The sequence below is a fragment of the Theropithecus gelada genome, chromosome 1, assembly GCF_003255815.1.
Source record: "Theropithecus gelada isolate Dixy chromosome 1, Tgel_1.0, whole genome shotgun sequence".
In the NCBI taxonomy this organism is placed as follows: Eukaryota; Metazoa; Chordata; class Mammalia; order Primates; family Cercopithecidae; genus Theropithecus; species Theropithecus gelada.
The window spans coordinates 61,437,360-61,458,693 of record NC_037668.1 but is presented as its reverse complement, the minus strand read 5'-3'; the positions used below and the strand labels follow the sequence as shown (position 1 = coordinate 61,458,693).

The window sequence follows — 21,334 nt, the reverse complement described above, 5'->3', positions numbered from 1 at the left end:
CTCCTACTCTGGTCACACTGCGTAACACTCATTCTCTTTCCAGGTTTCCACGTCACTCCTCGTGCCTGTCTATCTTTGTCATCTCTGTTGCCGTGTGTCTAAATCCTATTAGCTCAGAAGGCCCATGTTCGATGCCACCTCTTCCAGGCAGCCTCACACGCGGGTGCATCCTTCATCCCTCCCCACTGTGGTCCCACAGTCTGCTTCCATGGTTTATGTCCTCACTCAACTGGAAACTCCTTGAGGACAGTGGTCTTATCTGACTACCTTTCACATTTCTCATGGTATTCAAATAAAGCCTTGTACACAGTAGGTGCTCAATGAATGCTTGTTGTGTACCTATGTGAGCAAGTGGGTGGGTGAGTAATGGAGTGCTTTGTTCACCTTATGGGACATTGAATGGGATGAGGGGACATACGCAAAGTCAGAGAATGCCAAATGCTGACCAGATGCCCTGGAACCCATCTAGAGGTTGCTGTTGGGATCGTGGGATTGGTGAGGCTTTGAGTGGAACTCCTCCAACCAGGCTGTGTGCCTGGCCCCAGCTCCTGGTCATCCTCAAAGCCAGGAATCCAGCCTCTTCAGTACCAGCATCCCGACAAAAAGGAACAGGCAGGGGCCAAAGGGTTGCCTACCCTCCCTACTGTATGTGTATCTGCTGCCCTGACCAAACTTCTCCTCTAGCCAAGACAACTGTGCATATGGTTTTTGTAAATAGGACTCTGGCGCTGGCAAGTGTCAGAGCATTGCACCACCTACCAGAACCATCACAGGTGCCATCTCTGCCTGGTGCCCTTGATGGGTGGCACTGGGTAGGGGATGCTCTGGTGACTGCTTACTCTGGCTCGAGAAGTATCTGATGGGAAGAGGCTTCTCAAAAGAAATGTCTGTGTTTGAGCTAAAGTTCCAGCTTTGAACTTTGACTGCAGCTTTCTCTTACATTCTTTACCGTTTCTGATCATGCAACCACCTTTTATTTAACTTTCTTTGGGTCATTTCTCCATCTGGGGCTGAGGTGGGGGGTTCATTTCATCTAGAGTCTCCACCCCAGATCTGAAGCATAGGCGTGGGTGGGAGGTCACCAGGGTCTGTGGACGGTCCACCTCTGGCTGCTCGTGTGGGACGAGGGAAGCAGGTGGTGGCTGGCATGGAGGGCCTGTCTCTGAGCCCACACACTCGTGATGACTTTGCTCACAAAGGACTTTGTTAAAAGCAGCTTCCTATCTTGCACATTCAAGAAACCCCAGGCCAGTAGACTCTGGCCACCCCACACAGCCCCAACAAAGCAGGGCCTCATTCTGTCTCTGCCTCCACCTCCCACCCTGAGACATTGCCCCAATTGGTGCCTCCCTGTGACTGTCCATCTCTGTGTGTGCTGTTTTTTGTTTTTTGTTTTTGCCTTATAGTAACTCAGGTTGGTGTGTCCCAAGGACATAATATGTGTCCAGACCCTGGCATACCCGAAAGGGGCAAAAGACTAGGCTCGGATTTCAGGTAAGATCTATTTGGGAATTTTCTGATTGCAAGAAGGGTGGGGTGGCCTGGCTGGGAGGAAGACAGGGGCTGGCCTTCCTGCAGGTGGAAATGGAGAGGATGGCATGGATGTAGGAACAGACAGTTTCTGGAGAAGAGCTATGGCTTTGACATTCCCTCCTGGTTCAGTCCTTGGCACAGTGCTCATGCTTTAGTGGGGAGAGGGAACGTTAGACTGCCCATGTTATCCAGAAAACCTATGCACCCAGGGTACAAAGGGCCGCCATCTCAGCAATGATACGCCAGCAGGCAACTCGCGCCTGCAATAATCTAGGAGACCATTTTCCTTAAAGTTTATGGCTATCATCCACCCACTCTTAGCTGCCCTAACTGGTGCTTATCTCCGAGGATCTCTGTTTTGCTCCCAAAGTCACCTTTTAACTCAATCCTAAAACCATTAAATGGTCTAAAAAAAGAAGATGAAGAGCAGATGTTCCTTCCAATGGAGATTTTTAGTGATAAAACAGTGGAGCAGAGATTAAGGGCCTGAAGGAAAAATAACAGGTGGGGCTTCTTTATGCAACCAGGAAGGACTCAGGGTGGGGCTTGGCAGGCCCAGGGATGGAGCTCACAGACACAACTTGTCTCCCAGGTTAGGATCCAGCGTCCAGTTCACCTGCAACGAGGGCTATGACCTGCAAGGGTCCAAGAGGATCACCTGTATGAAAGTGAGCGACATGTTTGCAGCCTGGAGCGACCACAGGCCAGTCTGCCGAGGTGAGGGTGCCCTGGGGAAGGGAGGCTGGCCAGAGAGTTTGGCTGGGCATGGAGGATTGAAGCCCAGCTCCCAGCAGCTGAGGCCCAGGCTCTCAAGCAGACTGGCTTCCCTCCCTCCCTCCCTGCATTTATTTACCAATAAGCATACTTATCTAGCCCTTTCTCAGTATCAAGGCCTGTTCTAGGATCAGGAGATACAGAGGTGGGGAAGATAAGCATTGTGGTGCTTGCCCTGTATGCACCTCACAATCTAATGGAGGAGGCACATAAGAAACAGCTTGCTGTCTCATTGAACAGATACTGAACCACACCTAGATAGGAAAGGAAGTCAGTCACCTTTTATATAGTCACCTTGAATCCCTCTATTATAACACACACACATCTTGAAACCTCTATCCCATACCCTTGTTTCTTTCCCCATATTGCAACAGACAGACTTGTCACTTCTGCAAGAGTGTTTTTACCTGTGTAGTAATGACATGCTTCTAACACCCCACCTGGGTGTTTTGTTCCCCAGGGCCCTGCCACTACATCCCCAGGTATCAGATGACCAAGCCTGGGCTGGCCTAGCCCCTACCCCCCAAATCATCTTAAAATAACAGAGCCAAGCATTCTCCTGCTTTGAGGCAGGGCTGCAACTGCTTCTGTGGTAGAGAAGCCCCTGACCTCATCCCCCAGGGAACCAGCAGAGAGCGCCCCTGCGCACTAGGCTGTTAGACGGTCTTTAAAAGCCAACAGGTGCTCTTTTGAGTGCCCCTTTAGAAGAGAAGATATGTTGCCCACTACAAAGTTACATTCTGGATCCTTCTGATCTAAGAAAGAGATTCTTTGCCTGTCTTTGGCATATGCATCAAGATGAAATTCATGCGGAGTAAGAGGATCTAGGAAAAATAATATCTCCTTATTATACTGAGAAAGGGACAGAGTTGGAGCTGAAACCCATACCCTGTTGTTAAACTGAGTCTATAAGTAATCTAGAAGAGTGTCACTATACCATCTTTCAAATAAGCCTTACATCCTCATTCAATTTTGAGGTAGCCATGTTCCACAGTTTATAATGTTCTTTGCATTTTCACTGATTTTAGCTATATTATCTCAATGATTCTACATATCTACTATGTTTTTAAAAAATCAAACAACAAAAAAGAATTCTTGTCATAACTCTCAGCAATTGGGCAAATCACCCATTTTCCCTAAGCCTTTCTTACCTCTAAATGTTGCTAATAGTACGTACCCTACCCTTCTTCTATTTAATGTGGAGATTTAATGGAGTTGTGAATGTGTAAACACTTTATGAATTGAAAAGCGCTAGAAGAAAAAAAAAATATCCTCGTGCCAGTAGAATATGAGCTCTACAGGGCAAGGACTTCTGTTTTGTTCACTGCCTAAAACGGGGTGTGGCACGTAGTAGGTACTCAGTAACAGATGTTGAGTGGATGATGGAATGAATGACTCATTGAATAGCATACCACTCCAATGCCAGGGAGCCCAGACACCAGCTGTGCAGAGAGGCATAGAATTATCAAGTCTGAGGACCAAGGGACCCCTGCCCATCTGTGGTTTCAGAATTCCTTTTGAGAAGGCAGGATGACAATGCTTTTAGGCAGTGGTGGGATCTGGTCTCTTCTCAAGACCTTTTTACTAGAGTAAGGTTGTTCTCTTAATTCTCAAAAGATGACGATTGTTTACATGAACATGCCAAGGGTGGAGAAGGGCTGGTGTTTTGGCCTGAAGGAAATTTGTAGCTGAAAAAGTGTGTTCATCATTTTCTCCAGTGATTTGGACCCACTGAAGTCTGAATTCTCTGCTGCATTGTCATTAAGCCTTGAGCTGGGCTTTTTCACATGGTCATCTCATTCCATCACCTGCTACTGTAAAACAAGAGGAAATCATGGTACAAATCCAACCATCATCATTTTTAGCTGGGGCCCTTGGGCCAGTTTCTTCACCTCTCTGAATCTCTTTTTTTCCTACCAAAAAGTGGTGATAATAGAACATTACTTTGTGGGGTTACTTTGAGGGCTAGATGAAGCAGTCCTTGTTTAGAAGTGATGCAGCTGGAAACCATCATTCTCAGCAAAGTATCGCAAGAACAGAAAACCAAACACCACATGTTCTCACTCATAGGTAGGAATTGAACAACGAGAACACTTGGACACAGGAAGGGGAACATCACACACTGGGGCCTCTTGTGGGGTGGGAGTAGTGCGGAGGGGAGAGGGATAGCCTTAGGAGATATACCTAATGTAAACGATGAGTTAATGGGTGCAGCACACCAACATGGCACGTGTATACATATGTAACAAACCTGCACTTTTGTGCACATGTACCCTAGAACATAAAGTATTAAAAAAAAACAAAACAAAAACGTGATGCTAGTATGTCTGTGAGGCTTGCGTGCACACATGTTCAGCTTAACCTGCTGGGCGCTGTCCACATAAGCTTCCTCTAGCGCTGGAGCAAACCTCAACCTCTGGTTGCTGCGGGCTCTTTTAGAAGCTGTCTTGTCTAATCCTATTGCAATCCTACAGTTTGGGAGTCACATGGACTTTGATCTAGATCACAACTCTGACACCTTTTAGCTTGCTGGCCCTCGGCGGGTTCCTTCATCTTTTTTAGCCACAGGGCCCTCATTTGTGAACAAGGGAAACAAAATCTTCCCCGCCTACTGATGATGAAATTTAAGCAAGGCATTTTCTAGAAAGTGACCAGCCCTGACAGTGGTGGAGGGTACATTCTCAACATGGGTTAACGTTCCTGCCTTCTTCTCTCTTTTTGCCCCCCTCCTATAGGCCATTGTGAAGGAGAAAGAGAGACTGCTGAGTCTCCTGGGTTTGAACTTGGATGATCTGTCCTGGGCTTCCCTGATGGCCCAGGGCTGAGACAGATTAGTAGAGTTAAGGCTATCTTTATTTTGGCAATTTTTAAGGTTTTTATTTTAAAATCTTTTGTTTTTAATTAATTGCAGTTACTCTTCTGTGATTTTTGGGATAGTTTAGGTGAACCCCACCTTAAGAATAAAAACAAACAAAACTCTTTCCATTCCAAGAAGTTCCACTAACAAGCAGGTTGCCAAAAGATCACATTCTAAAAAGGATTTTACCATAATAATGGTATTATTTTTTCTTTAATGCAGTTAAAATATGATTTGATTAGAAATACTCATTTTCCCACACAATTAATTCTACTAAAACATGGGGCCTGGCAAATAATAGGTTCTCAGCTAATGTTTGAAGACCACCTGAATGAATCAGTGATTGAAACGAATGAACAATATGGGACTGTGCCCTCATTTTGAGATATGAAATCAGGCATTCACAGGCCTTTCTTTTCTTTCCCTCACATCAGAAGAAGTAAGCTTCTGATTTGACTCCTAGAAAATTTTCATCACACAAAGGAGATTGAGGGCAATGTGAAACACTGTTAAACTAATTTTGTTCAGCCCCGGATACAGACAGAGTCCACAGATATAGAGCTTTTCAGACTTATTTTACATATGGAGCCCAATATTTAAAAATAAGTTTTTGCAGAACCCTAATAAATAAAACAGAAACAAGTGGAGCTTCTCTGATTAAAGTTGGGTCAGGGGATTTCTAGTCTCCCCTCCACCACCATTTTCAGTAGCCTTTGAGTCCTGGTACCCCTGGGGTTCCAGGGAACACTGTAAACCACTGGTATAGTGAGAGGACCAAATTAACAACAAGCTCTGATTGCTTCTGATCACAAATTGGTGTTGATGGAGTTTAGGGACTGAGTACCAGGCCCAGATGAAACTCTTACAGTTACTGATTCACAAAGTAAATAATTAGCAGAAAATTATATATTATTTTTCCTTTATGGCTAAATTCATATATATACACATACATATGTGTACCTATACACATACATATATGTGTGTGTATACATATACATATATGCATATATGTATATACTCATATACATATTTTATATATGTATATGTACACACACACACACACACACATATATAAAAATATGCCTCTGGGTGGCTAGAATACCAAGCTTGGGACTTAGAGACCTAAGTTAAAGTTCCAACTTTGTTATTAACCATGTGGCACAGGGAAGATCACTGAAACACTATGAATCTTTATCCTCATCTGTAAAAGGGGAGTGAAACAGGGGAAATATGGCACAAGCCAGGGTGAATTCAATGCCATGATAATTACAGGTGGCTGTCTTCTTGGTGGATTTCATTAGATCAGCTTTCTGGTTTTACTCCTTAAACATCATTGTTATCCAGAGTTCTATTTTCAAATCTCTTCTCTTCTTTCCTCTCTCCTCTCTTCTCCCCTCCACTTATTCTCCCTGGATGACACACACTGATTGTACTAGAGTACATGCCCCATTATTCCAGCCCTGAGAATGTCCCTGAGTCCCTTACCTATATGTGCTAATGATAAAGCTCTTATTTATTAAATTATGTATACTTGTATATAGCATTGCACTAGGCATTTTTCATAACTTCTTTATGAGCAAAGTGGCAATAACCATATTTTATGTTTAGCTGAAGCTTAGAGTGGGCAGCCAACTTGCCCAAGGGCACAAAGCTACATCTGTTGAGCTGAATTTCAAACCCTGACTCCAAAGGCTGAATCTTACTTCTACTTGAAAATTGTACCTGGACATCCTTCGGAGTCAATATATTGGATGGAACCATGCAGAACAACTCCCCTCCACTCCCCACTTTTTTTGGGTAACTTTTTATTTTGATACAATTTTAAACTTACAGAAAAGTTGCAATTAATGTGCAAAAAGCTCCCATGTACCCTAGATTTAAACAACTACTTTTTAAAAGTTAGTGGAGAAGAAGAAAGCTAAGAAGAAATTCGGTCAGAAAGGTAGGAGAAAAGCCAAAAAGCATCACTGAAGCCAAAGAATATGAGTTTCACAAAGAGAGAAAGATCAGTAGTGTCAGATACTCCAGAGAGGTGAAATATAATCACAATTGAAAAGTAAACATTGGGGTTAGGGACTCAACCAAGTGTTGAATGTTTGAACTTGTTTCTGCAAGGAACTGGTGAAAGAAGACAAGGGAAATGATAGACTTGGGCTAAAGTTTCTATTGTGATGGCAAACCATGAATCTGTGGTGATACCACAGTTCTCCTGGTAGCCCCCCAGTCCCCAGGATTAGATAGAGAAAAGGTGAGTGGTAGAATTGATGGAAAGCAGGCATTTCACCAAGCAGATATGAGAGCGTTGAGGAAGATGAAGGTATTGGTGAGTGGTCTTGAGGTCCAGACTGGGTAGTGAGGGAAGAGGGGTCAGGTGAGGATCAATAGATGGGATGAAATGTGGGAGCCAGAAGGCTAGAGAGGCCTATGATGTAGGACAATGGTGCATTGAGACCAAAGTCATTCTGCTGGGAACACAGGCAGTGGGGGAAGGAATGGAATGACTGGGTTTAAAATCTGTGAGTTGAACTTCCCTGGCTCCCAGGATAGCAGGGCCCTGGGTGTGGCTATAAACGTGGTTGATCATGAGTTGGAGGAAGAGCAAGGTGTCAGATCTCATAAGAAGGCACTGGCCTCCAAAAGAAGGGGCATCTCTCCATTGAAACAGGAGGGAGAAAGGAATTGAGTACATATGCAGATAGGATTACATTTTTAGAGAGTAGGACAAAGGACCCGCCTGCTAGATGGCTTCTGTTCCCTCCAGAGAGCCAAAGTCATCAGCTAAGAGTAAGGGGAGATAAGAGGAAGAGGAAGATGTTCAAGGGATGTCTAGAACACATGAAAAAGTCTTTGAGCAGAATGAGAGAGTGAGCTAATAGAGCTAAATGGTAGGGTCACTGGGCAATAGCTAGGATTTTTTTGAGATGAGTAATGAGTTTATAATAGACATTCATCTTCTTACTCGTGATTTTTTTCACAGCAAAACTCAACTCTATGGTGACAGGTATGGAGAAAGCAGGTAGAGGGATTCATTCCAAACTGATGTCTTCTAAGCAACTAACTAAAAGAGGAAGAAGAAAGGGACTTGGGACGAGCAAGAAAATGAGCCTAATGGTGGCCCATGGGATCAAAGTTGCGTAAGGACAGAAGAAAAGACAGAAGGAGCTGATGGGTAGAGAGGAGATATTGCTGTCAACAGAGTGGAGGTCTCAGTAGGGAAAGATGAATTCTACTGGAGGTTCAGAAAACAACTGTGAAAGAAATACTTGAGAGTGGGAGCAAGATCTTAACTACAGAAGGCTGCATAGGAGGCAGTAGCGTAAGAGGGGAAGATGGGCTTCAGTCAAGGCAGTGGTGGGAGCAGGAGGTTCCAAAAGATGTTGCAGCTACAAGTAGGATTTGTTTTCCTTAGGATTGGTAGTGGGAGGTGGTTCCAGAGGACTGTGGAAAGGACTGGGAGGAAGGTCAATAGGAGAAGCAAGGGAAGGCAGCATGGAACAGGATAAGAATCAGATTTGGAGAGAAGATATGAGACCAGAGGCACTTGCACCTGGAGCAGTTCCCTTCTTTAGCACCATGTTGTTTCAGTGTCAGAATTGGCCGTGGATCCAGGTGGTAGCTCCCTATGGTCCCTCGGGATACTGTTCCTATTATATGGTAATGTCCAGAGGAAAAATGGGAGTGGCTGCAGAGCTCAGGCATGGAAGATCTCAGAGAAGTCTCTCCTGAAAGCAATCCAGAAGAACATTTGAGGGAAAAAGGCAGAGAAACAAAATGATATGTTCATTCATTTAGTAAGTCATTGAGCACCTACCATTTTGCCTGCCCATCTGGGTCACTGTGATGAGCTTTCTATCTGTTGGTGGGATCCCATGGAGCTGGCTTCTCAGGATGATGTCAGTCTGTCTGTCCACAGAACCCCTGACTTTGCCCAGTAGCAGAGGAAAAAAGTAGCTAATGCTTCATTTTGAACCTAGTTTAAGGTGTTCTATGCTATCTGCAGACTGTAATATTTTAATTAAACCCCTCTAAGCCCTTAAAGTGGGAAATGCCTTTTTGGCCTGTTCTCTCTCATTACCTTCAGTATGTTTCAACAGACTGCAAATATACTATCTAATTCTTGGAAACAAATACAAGATAAATTGAGTCTGAAGATGAGGGCTTTTGGCAGCAAAATCTGACTTTCCGGAAGAGGTGTAAGATGGTGCTGGTGGAGCTTTGTAAGGATTCTCTGCAGGGCTAGAGTTCTGAGTCCACAGGTCCTCTTTGCAAAGGTGGGATGAAATCAGGGCTTTGATTATCTTATTCTAATTTGTTTAGTAATATTGTCAGTCTCAAGTGTACTTGTGGGGGGGGGGGAAAAAAACCTGTGTCAAGAAACTTCAGGAAAGGCAGAAAAAGGATCCTTAGCTTTGAGAGAAATCCTGGGCATAGAGAAACAGAATAGACATGGCGTTGGGAGTCTGATTATCTCTGGTCCCAATGGTTGAATATTGACCACATCCCAGGCCCTGGGCTGAACCTTCACATCCATCATCTTGTATAATTTCATCCTCACCATATCTCAATGAGGTGGTATCATTTGTCCCATTTTACAGATGAAGAAACAAAATCAGAGAGATTTTCTAACTCATCCGGACTTAAACAACCAGCAAATGAATTTATATCCAGAAGGCTAAGTTCATAAATTTTAAAGCCTGATCTCGCTTTAACCATGCCACATTGCCATAGGGCCCAGTTGTATCAAGTGCAATCTAGGAATCTGTTTCTCAGTACAGAACGAAAGGGGCAATCAGATATACATGGGGAAATGGAGTGGGGATTCCCCTGGGACTTGTTCAAACTTGATTCAACAGATTCTTGAGCTCAGGATGAGGGAGGAGCAGATCCTTTCAGTGCAGGACTAGAGTGAGAAGACATCTCCTCCCAGGAGGTGATGAGCTAACAAAGAGGAGGTAACAGACCTGACCCAAAAGCCCCTTGCAAATAACCCTCTGACAACACCTGCTCTGCTTGATGGTGAATGTTTTTCCACCTGCTCCCTCCACTTGCCGTGGCCCTTCAGAGAGGAGGGGCTGTGTCAGACACTTTTTTCTCCCCAGACTTTTCCTGGCCCATAATAGGCACTCAATAAACGTTAGAATAAATGAGCTGAGCGCAGGGATGAGTGCATGAAATGAGAAGAGATTCATTATGTCTGGGAGCTGCAGAACCTGCTTCCCAGACCCTCCTAGGAAGGGCGCCCTGGGAAAGGTTTATCATGGCCCTTTCCACACATGGCAAGGAACTCTAGGATATTTGGCCCCATCAGAGGAAACCAGGTTTGACACCACTTTCATTTTATATAGTTAGGCTTGTTGAGTTTGCTCACTATTTCTTTACTGTTAGGCACTTTGTCTACAATTAGGATAAATTGCCATGTGGGCAGCATGAGAACAGGCTCTTAGAACCTTTTATTAAAATAGCTGAACACTAACGTTAAAGAATGAAGTGGCTAGAACTAAACACACATTTTTAAAGAAAGCAAATACCTAGGTACAATGTAGTACCTTAACTGTTATCAATCACTACTTAATCTAATTAGTTTAGAAGCTATTTTAAAGAGCTTAATTAGATTAAGCTGTGATTGATAACACTTTATATCTACTTGAGTAGAGTACTTCTAATTCACCTTGAATCTTTATGCTTCCAGTCAAAAGCTGGTTTCAGGGATAAGCTGAGTTTGGAGACAGATTTGGGAAGCACTGAAATCACTCTGGGTGCCTGGCACTGAGCCGAGTCAGGGTCCTTGGCAGAGCTCTTGGGCACAGACATTCTGTGACCTAATGGAGTGGCCTTGACAAGGATATCCTAAAATTCCTCTTCAGGAGGACTGAGGGGGTCACGGAGGAAGGAACTGAGGGGCAGGAAGAACCTGAAATGAGGTCAGACTCCTAGTTAAGCCGCGTTAGGTCCACACCAGCACTCAGCTGGTTTGGAGAATTGGAGTACAAATTGGGAAACAGGTCAGCAGAGTAAGGCGTGGGCTGCTTAGGTATCCACAGGTACCCGGGATCCACCTGGCTTTGTGTCACCCGACAGGTTCTGGCCCACACCCTCTTGACAAAGAGGAATTGCATGATCATAGTGGAGTTGGGTGTGGGGATAAGTGGGGCATGCAGAGGGGTCGCTTAGCCTGCCTTGGAAGTTCATCATTGCCTACAGAACAGCAGTCACAGTGCTCCAGGCACTGCGGCTTCCCTTCAAGCCTCCCAAGAACTGTAGGGGAAGGATCCAGGAAGCAGAAGGTTATGTCCAGGGTGGGAACTGTACAGATGCAGTGTCTTCTGGGCTGGGAGTGGGAGGCAAGAAGGGGAACTGGACCTAGTCTTAACTCAAAGGCTTGTCTTTCGTCTCCTCTGCAGCCCGCATGTGTGATGCCCACCTTCGAGGCCCCTCGGGCATCATCACCTCCCCCAATTTCCCCATTCAGTATGACAACAATGCACACTGTGTGTGGATCATCACAGCACTGAACCCCGCCAAGGTAAGGTTCTTGGGGAGCGGGGTGGTGTTCTGTGGGCAGGGCTAGGTTGGGAACAGTTGGCCTACAAGGTTTTTCAAACTCAGAACTTACTGGTGGTAGATTCTCTGCAGACACTTCTTTTAAGTTTTTAAAATTAATATCGAGTGGATAAAAAGCAGAATATAAAATATAAGCAAAATATAAGGAACAACAATACAACAAACACCTGTGCAGCCATCGTCCAGCTTAAGGGGAAAAGAAAATCAGTTACCTTAGTGATGCAGGTTCCTCACCAATCCTGTTTCATCCCCTACACCCTCAGAGGTAACCATTACCTCAATTGTGTATTTATTATTCCTTTGCTTTTCTTTATACTTAGCACTTAAGTGTGTATCCCTAAAAATACATTGCTTAGTATGCTAACATTTGACCTTCATATAAATGTAATCATGTATGTATTCTTAATCAACCTCACTAAAAATTATGTTCCTAAGATTTATCTAAGTTATTGTATGTAGTTTTGCACTTCTACATACATTTTTTCATATTTATTTCCTGTTTAGTTTTTTTTTCCTGCACCCTTTTTTCTCTCTTATAAATTTTACAAGTGTGTTGCCAAGATCCACAAAATAACCTGTTGAAATCTTTATTTTAATTTTATCAAAACTACAGATTAATTGGAGAAGAACTGATAGATTTTTGATACTGAGTCTTCCAGTCCATGAGTATGGTATATCTCTGTTTAGGGTTTCTTTAATGGCTTGCAATAAATTTGTATAATTTTTTCCATTACATATTTTATGCATTTCTTAATATATTCACTCGTAAATATCTTATATTTATTGTTGCTATTATAAATCAAATCTTTTAAAATTACACTTTCTACCTGTTTCTTGCTGGTGTTTAGAAATGCGATTGATTTTGTACTTTGATTTTTATATTAGCAACTATCTTGTTAAAATGTATCTTGATTCTTTGGGGTTTTCTACATGGATAGTCATCATCTGCAAAAAATGTTGGTTTTGTTTCTACTTTCCAATCCTTATACCTTTTCTTTTTTATTTTCTTGCCTGTTCTGGCTGGAACCTCCCAGTATAACATCAAGTCATTATTATGATGGTGACTCCTATGGTCATTGTTTGATATTTAATAGAATGTTTTTATTTCTTCACCATCAAGTATGATGTTTGCTGAAGTTTATTTTCCATTTGTAGGTACTCCTTTTATAATAGAATAGGGGAATTTACTTTCTAATCCTACTTTGCTAAGGGCTTTTATCAAGAATGGATATTGAATTTTATGAAGCATCTTCCTATATCTATTGATACAATCATATAATTTTTCTCCTTGATTCTCTTAGTATAGCAAATATTGCTTTTTCTCATGTGGAACCAACCTTGCATTCTTAAGATTAACATAATTTGGTCATTTAGTACTGTCATTTTTATACATGCCTATATTTGATTTTGTTTAGTAATTTGTTTCTATTTTGTTAGTGAGCTTGGCCTGTTATTTTTTTTCATATTGCCTTTGCCAATTTTTGTGTCAATATGTTGCTAGCTTCAGAAAATGATTTGAAGAGTATTTCCTCTATTTCTATCCTTTGGGGTTATTAGTGGAAGATTGGCATAACTTTTGCCTTGAAAGTTTGGTGAAATTTTTCAGCAAAACTATCTGCATCTGGTGTCTCCTTTGTTTGAAGATTTTAGACTATAGACTTAATACATGTAATGACTAAAGAATTATTTTGGTCATATGTTTTTTTCCTTGACTCCATTTTAGTAAATATTAAAATTTATCAGATATAAAGTTATATATACTATCTCTTATTATAGTTATGATACCTGCCATTGTTGTGTTTCAATTTCCTTTTTCATTTCTAATATATATCATTTTTTAAATTGGTATTAGCAGAAGTTTAACATTTGTTAGTCTTTTCAGAAGATGAATTTTTGTTTTGTTACTATTCCTTTTAATATATTTATTTGCTAATTTATCAGTTTCTGCTCTCATCTTTATTACTTTCTTCCTTCTAATGCACTTGGGTTTATTCTGTTGTTCTTTTTCTAGCATCTTAATTTTGATGCTTTGTTCATTATTATTCAATCTGATTTCAGCATCAAAGGCTACAAATTTCCCTCTAAGGACTACTTTGGCTACATACCTACAGATTTTTATAGTTATTTATTTTCTGTTATAGTTTAGTTCTGAATATTTTTAAATTACATTATTGTTTCATCTTTTAACCATGAACTATTTAGAAGTATTTTTAATTTTCAAAGGATTTTTCTAGCTGTCTCTTTCCTACTGTTTCTAAATCTTGTGGTCAGAGAACATTGATCTTTATTTGAATCAGTTGAAATTTGTGCTTTTAGGACCGGAAATGGTCATTTTTCACATAGATTCTGTGTAGGCTTGAAAAACAAAACCCTGCATTTTGCAGTTTTTGTTTTCTAGTATGCCCATTACATCAAGTTTGTTCATTGTGTTTGTATCTTTTATATCTTCATTGATTTTTCTTGTCTTCTTGATCAATCGATGGCAGATGGAGGAATATTAAAGTCTTCCATTATGATGGTGGGTTTGCCTATTATTCTTTAAAGTTCTGTCAATTTTTGCTTCATGTATTTCGAGACTGTGTTATTGGAGCATGAAAGTTGAAACTCAGAATTATATATCTTCCTGGTAAATTGAACTGTTTCAAATATAATTATGTAGTAACTCTTTATATCTGTAGTAATGTTTTTAACCTCAAAGGCTTTTTCCCTCCATCCATTGCATCGGTTTTCTCTTGGTCTTTGTCGAAAAAATATTTCCTATTCTCTTACTGTTAACTTTTCTACTTCCTTGTGCTTTATATGTGTTTTGTGGATTTTCAAAATCCCCTCTGACCATTTGTCTTTTAACTAAAGAATTTAGACCTTGTGAGTTATACAATCATTTTTATTCTTTGAAATTTGTCCTGAAATACTCTAGAAATAGCAATATGCCTACTTAATAAAGCCTAGCATTAAACAATAATTCTGTGTTCCTGAAAAACCAAGGATCTTAGGACACTATGACTTTAATCATTCCTTCCGATTCATACTCTATGGTGTGTGTGTATTATGTTACCTTAACTTTTCTCAAGTTATTATTGTTATTGTTTAATAAAGCCACTGTCCACTTAGATTTACTCATATATTTACCGCTCCTTTTTTACCACTCCTTCTTGTACATCAGTCCTTTTCTTTGGAATATCTTTCAGTGCAAATACATGCTTTAAAATTTATTTTCTTGTTGATAAAAAACTCTATTAGTTCTTGTTTGTCCTTTTAAAAAACAATTTCAACTTTTATTTTAGATTCAGGGGGTACATGTGCAGGTTTGTTACATGGGTATATTCCATGATGCTGAGGTTGGGGTATGGATCCTGTCACCCAGTTTGTGAGCATAGAACCTAATGTGTAATTTTTTCTTTGTCTTAAAATGTCTGCTTACCCTCATTCTTGAAAGAATGCTGGTATTCATCAGACATTTGATTATCAGTTGATAGTTCCATTCTCTCTGCACATGGAAATATTCCGGTGTCTTCTGGGTTTCACTGTCAGTTTATTGTCCTTGCTTTGTATGACATCCTTTTGGCTGCTCTTACTGTCTTTCACTGTTCTTTAGTGTTACGTAGTTTCACCCTTATGTGTCTAGGTGTGAATTTTTTTTTTTTTTTTGAGATGGAGTCTCGCTCTGTCGCCCAGGCTGGAGTGCAGTGGTGCGATGTTGGCTCACTGCAAACTCCACCTCCCGGGTTCACGCCATTCTCCTGCCTCAGCCTCCCGAGTAGCTGGGACTACAGGTGCCTGCCACCACATCCAGCTGATTTTTTGTGTTTTTAATACAGATGGGGTTTCACCGTGTTAGCCAGGATGATCTCAATCTCCCAACCTCGTGATCCACCCGCCTCAGCCTCCCAAAGTGCTGGGATTACAGGCGTGAGCCACCGCACCCGGCTGGTGTGGATATTTTTTGTATTCAACCTGTTTAATTAAGTTTTTTGAATCTATGGATTATGTCTTTCATCAGCTTGGGGAAATGTTTAGCCATTATCTTTTCAAATGTTACCTCTTTTATTTTCTTTTTTCGTCTTCTAGAAGCCTGACAAGATATGTTCATCTTTCTCACTCCATCATCTGTGTTTCTTAACCTCTCTCATACTTTCTCTCTCTCATTCTGTTCATTAATTCTCTGTTCAGCTGTGTCTAGCCTCTGTTAGATTTATTCACTGAAGATTTATTTTAATTTCAAATATGGTTTGTACTTTATGAAGCCCTATTTGATTCTTTTTCAAACGTTCTTCGTCATATTGTCATGTTTTGTAATCTCTTGCTCCTTACTCATATGTTTAGATCATTCTTGAATTCTTTCAATAATTAAACATGCTTATTTTACACTTTGTGTCTGTTAGTGTCAATATCTGAAGTTTTTGCAAATTTGATTCTGTTGTTTCTCACCTCTTGCTCCCAGAACCATGTTTCCTTCTTTGTTTTATATTGTTTGATTATGTGGTTAGAAGGGTAAATTTTCTCTCTGGTAATTCTTTGAGACCTGGGTAGAAGGTGATTTCTTCCAGAGAGGGTTTGCATCTGCTTCTGCCTAGTGCTGGGGGCATTACCAGCCAGAAACCTCTTCACACAAAATTCTCAGTATGGAGGTTTCAAACCACCCAAGTAGTATGAAGGCTGCAAACCCATGTGAAAACTGACTTATGGTTATGAATTCTCAGCGGAAATATTGTTTCTTGTGTACTCAGCATCAAGGTCTAAGGTAAACAGTCAACCTCCAGATCCACCCAGCGGGTGGTAGTGACAGGTGAGGAGGAAGATAGGCTCATTTCTAATTCACCCTCACACTGTGGGTGCACATTTAACTAGCCCTGCTCTATCAGAAGTATCATATTACAGTCGCCATCATGCTGGGCCCTGAATTTTGTCTTCTGTTCCCTCTTTTCTATGAGTTGCTGAAAACTGAAGCTATATCGACGAAATTTTTAAAAGGTACTCAAGACCAAAGCCAGCTTCATGTTCTGAATCACATTTTGGGTCCCTACATTCATTGTGTTGAGTATTCCTTATTATGCTAGTGTAGTCTACTCAAACTACTGTAACAAAATACTGCCAACTAGATAGCCTAGACCACAGACATTTGTTTCCTCACCATTCTGGAGGCTAGAAGTCCATGATCAACATGCAACTAAATTCGGTTTCTGGTGAGTGCTGTCATCCCAGCTCGTAGATGGCCACCTTCTCACTGTGTCCTCACGTGGCTGTTCCTCTGTGCACATGCCAAGAGAGTGCTCTTCGACGGCTCCTCCTCCTGGTGGTAGTAGGACACCACTACCATTGGATTACAGCCCCACCCTTATGACCTTATTTAACCTTAATTACCTCCCTAAAAGTCCCATCTTCAAATATATTGACATTGGGGATTCAACATATGAATTCAGGAGGATATATTATATAATTCAATCCTTAACACTAACTTGGAAAAAGTTGACTTTTTTTTTTTTTTTTGTCCTTTTAAAATTTTACCCAACACTTTAAAATTGTTTGGTCCAGGTGCCTGGAGCCATAGTGCTAGGAACACTGGAAGCAGATTTCCTCTGCATAACATTTTACAAAGAAAAATTCACATTTAATTAAATTATTTCATGATGTACCTAGTTAATGGGAAAGGACACTTCAGCCACATAGGGTGAGGGTGGAGGCTAGACCAGAAGGGCTTAATACCATAAAATCATATTAAGTTGTTGACTAGAGGGCTGTTTCTTGGGCACTGTTGCAATTCTTGTCTCCAGTATCTTTTGAACCTGAAGGTGAGGTGTCAGGGGAAGTCTAAGTGACGTCTGAGAATTTTCTAAGAAACAATTAGATTCACCCCCAGAAGGCCTAGCCTTGGTCAGTGTGTGGAGACTGGTGACCTCCATATTGTCACTCCCCTACATGCCTTGCAAGAGATCCCACCAGCCTGGGTTTCTAAAGATAGTACCTCTGCAGAGCACCCCCTTAGAGTGTGCAGAGCGGTGTTCACAATATCTCTGTAGGGCCTTGGTGGGCTTCAGGTAGTGTTGAGGGAGTCCAGAAAGGCTGAAGGGGACCCTATCCTGATCCAGGTAGGAAGAGAACCAGGGAACATAAATTGCAACAAGGAGAACAAGGAGGGTCTAAGTGTGGAAACTCAAAGTCTAAGACTGAGGAATAGAAGCTGTCTTCTGGGAAACAGCAAGGACAATGGATGCTGTGTTCCTAACCCTGTTCGTGGAACTGGCCTACAGGTGAGATGCAGGCGTGTCCAAGGACTGCCTATCCACTCACCTTCAGATGTCTCCTTGAGCAAAAAGCACAGTCTCTAAGCTCACAGTATGTCTTATGAGATGAGCATTCATTCATTCATTGACTGTAGATATGGCCTCTGCCCTTGAGGAATGTGCATTAAAGAGTGAAGAACAAATCTGTAAATAAAAATAAAAATAAAAACTAGAGTGCAGATAAGTGCTGATGGAGGCGTGTCCAGAGCGCTATGGGAAAACTCAAGGAAGAGCTGCTAACTGGGAGATAAGGGAAGTTTTCACAAAGGAAATGACATGTCAGCAGGGTCTTGAAGGCTTGGAAATCAGAATCTCAGGGAGGACACATGTGCAAAGGCACCGAGGTTTGGAACAGCCCCTTAGAAGTAATTCAACTTGCCTGGATGCAGGTAAGGATGGAAAGGTAAGCAGAATTCAGATCATGGTGAGCCCACATGCTTGGCCCAGAAGTTTGGGTTTTATCTCAAAACACAGATTGCTAAGGCTAGCAGTGTTAGGCTGTTGTTAACAACAATAATAGCTCTTATTGTATGCTTGTCCCATGACAAGCACTAAGCTCAGCTGTCTATATGAATTATTTTATTTCATTCTCTTAATAGGACAATGAATTTGATTTTAATAGAACTATTCGATAGATAAAGAAACTGAATCATGGAAAGGTTAAAGGTTAGGAAACAGCTGCAATACAGAGCCAGTAAGTGGCAGAACTGGGATTTAAACCTCGTCTTTCTAGATCCAAAGCCCATGCACTTACATAGCTGGGCTGTGCTGCTGGATGGAACAAGGTCTCAGAGTAGATGAAAGGTGCTGGACTTGACCTCAATGGAATGAGCGTGGAAGGACGAGGGTCATTCTATCTCCTGCATTAAAGCAATAGCAGGAAGATCTGAGTTTTTGGAAAATTACTGTAGCAGCAATGGAGAAGTTTAGAGGTGGATACTGGAAGGAGCAAGACCAGTTAGGAGGATGAAGCAGTTATCCAAGTAGAAAAAATGGGGGCATCCATCAAGGCTTTGGAAATGTGGAGGGGAAAACAGATGAGAGAGATTTAGGAGATAGAGTGGGACTTGGTAGCTGACTGGATGTGGGAGCTGAGGGAGGAAGAGAGGTCTTATTCAATATTGTATCCCAAGTGACCAACATGGTTCCAGGCACATAGTAGGTACTCGGTCTATATTTATTCCATGAACAGATGAATGATGACTTAGTGCTTTCTGACTTGGTCCAGTGGGAGAGTTAAAAAGGAAATACAAATGGAGGAAGATGCTTTGCAGGGGTCAGGAGGGAAACAGTGCATTTGGAATGTCTGTGGTTCATTCAGTGTCATTTGGATATACTGGCAGGAAACTCTGGATAAATCTGGGCTTAAGAGAGAGGTTTGGGTGTTATCTCAGCACGTGGTGAGAATAGAAGCCTAAGGAATGGACGACATTTCTTGGAAAGACTGAAGAGAATAAGAAAATTCAGATTGGAGCTGAGAATACCATCATGACAGGAGAAAGAGCAAAATCCAGTGAAAGAACAGAGAAGGAGCAGTGTGAGAGGCGGGAGGAGAATCGGGATGCAAACACAGGAAGAGTTTCCAACTAGGGCATGTCTGATCATGGCAACGATGACAAATGTCTTGCTGGAAAAGTGCTAGAAGGAGACATTGGCTTTGGCCTTGAAAGAAGACTTTGCAGTGAAGCTCTAGGGGCAGCAACAGACAGCAGTGGGGTGGGAAGCAAAGGGAGGGGAGGTGAGACTGTGGAGGCCAGGATGGGCAGTAGCCTGCGAGGGACGTAGGATAGAGAGAAAGTTTGGAGTTACTTTGGGGCATGTGTTTAAAATATTGGAACTGGAGTATGTTCGTAGGCTTAGGAAAAAATAAGCAAAGAGGGAGAGAGTGAAGGTATAGGAGAAGAGGGATGGTGACAGAAGGGAGATTCTGGAGTGAGAGGGCCATGGGATTACGGATGCAGGGCTCCCTTTACAAGGAGCAGGGGGAGAAAGATGCTGTTGTGAGAAGGGACTGAAAGGTTTGCTTGTGGGACTGTAAGAGGGACATGTGTCCCTTTGGTCTCCTCGTAGTCATGGAATGATTATGATGCATCCCTGGCACCTGCACAGGAGGATCCTTCCTGTAATTCCATCTCCCTTGTAGGACCTCTGCTACCTGGGCATGGTAAGAAGCTAGGAATGTCCCAGGGACTGGGGCCCTCCAAGGGCAATGAGAAGGCCCAAAGAGAGAAGCAGGGATGCTGTGGTGTGGGAATGGCCAAGAACCTACATCAAGACACCAGCATTAACTGAGCATCTATGGACTGTGCACCTCTGCACTGTGGGAACAGAACTTACAGTCTTATTGGAGAGGCAAGTTAAGGATATGTTTGTACTCAATAAACTAGGAGTAAGACAAATAAAGACACCCCAATCCATCCTCCTGGAAACTTCACAGATTCAAGGAACAGAGGAAAGAAGGCTCAGAGCAAGTGATGCAGGTCTGCTCCATGTGCAGTCTCCATGCCCTCCCTTCAACTGGGATGTCTTGGGCAATGCTAACCTTGCCTTGGGCATTTGGGTTATCTCAGTCCTTATAATATTAATCTAACATTAATTAACATCTACCTACAATAATTTTTCCCAAATTTCATCAGAAATGCCTTGGAGACACTTTAAAACCACAGATTCCCAAGCTCTTTTCCCCAAAGATCTGAGTCAGTGAGTCTAGGGTAGGTACCAGAACTTATTTTTAAAGAGCACCCTGGTGGTTCTGACCAGCTAAACTTCTGTCAACAATGCAACTCCTTCTCCCAGCAAAGCACACAGTGGCACCCCTGCCCCATCTCTGCCTTTGGGCAACTCCAGCTTCAGCCACACTGAACTCAGGTTCAAAGACATGCCTGGCCCTTTAAGATCTGTCTGGGCACATCTGGTTCCAGTGTGCCTTCCCTTCTCCTCCAGGCAAATTCCTATCCTCCTTTGAGACACAGTCCAAACAACCCCTGTTCTGAGAAGCCTTCCTAACTTCATCATGTGTTGCTCCTTCCTGTTCCTACAGCACTTTTTGTTTTCTTGCATTTAGAATCTATTTCCCCCATAGCTCCTGAGCACCCCGAAAGCAGGAATAGCACTTTGTTTATTTCTTCCACAGTTAGCACAGTGCTGGGCACAGAGAAGCAGCTCAGTGATGTTTGAACATATGAGTGATTGTTGGAGGAGGAGCTCCTCTGGAATGGTTCCACCCATATTGGGCTTGAGATTCAGGCCTTCTTCCTCCAGGGCCTCCTCTTGTTAGGACCCTTCAGCTCAGCCTCGTGGAAAAACAAAGACGTAGACAGGACTGAAA

At 42.2% G+C, this 21,334-nt stretch overlaps 1 protein-coding gene across 1 annotated transcript in view; it reads left to right on the top strand.

The window, feature by feature from the left end:
- Positions 1-21,334, top strand: part of CSMD2 (CUB and Sushi multiple domains 2) — a 655,178-nt gene that overhangs the window by 350,295 nt on the left and 283,549 nt on the right. Inside the window, exons 8-10 of the mRNA XM_025355777.1 lie at positions 1,407-1,494; positions 2,126-2,250; positions 11,566-11,687. Coding sequence (XP_025211562.1) covers positions 1,407-1,494; positions 2,126-2,250; positions 11,566-11,687 — 335 coding nt within the window. The remainder of the gene's footprint in view (positions 1-1,406; positions 1,495-2,125; positions 2,251-11,565; positions 11,688-21,334) is intronic.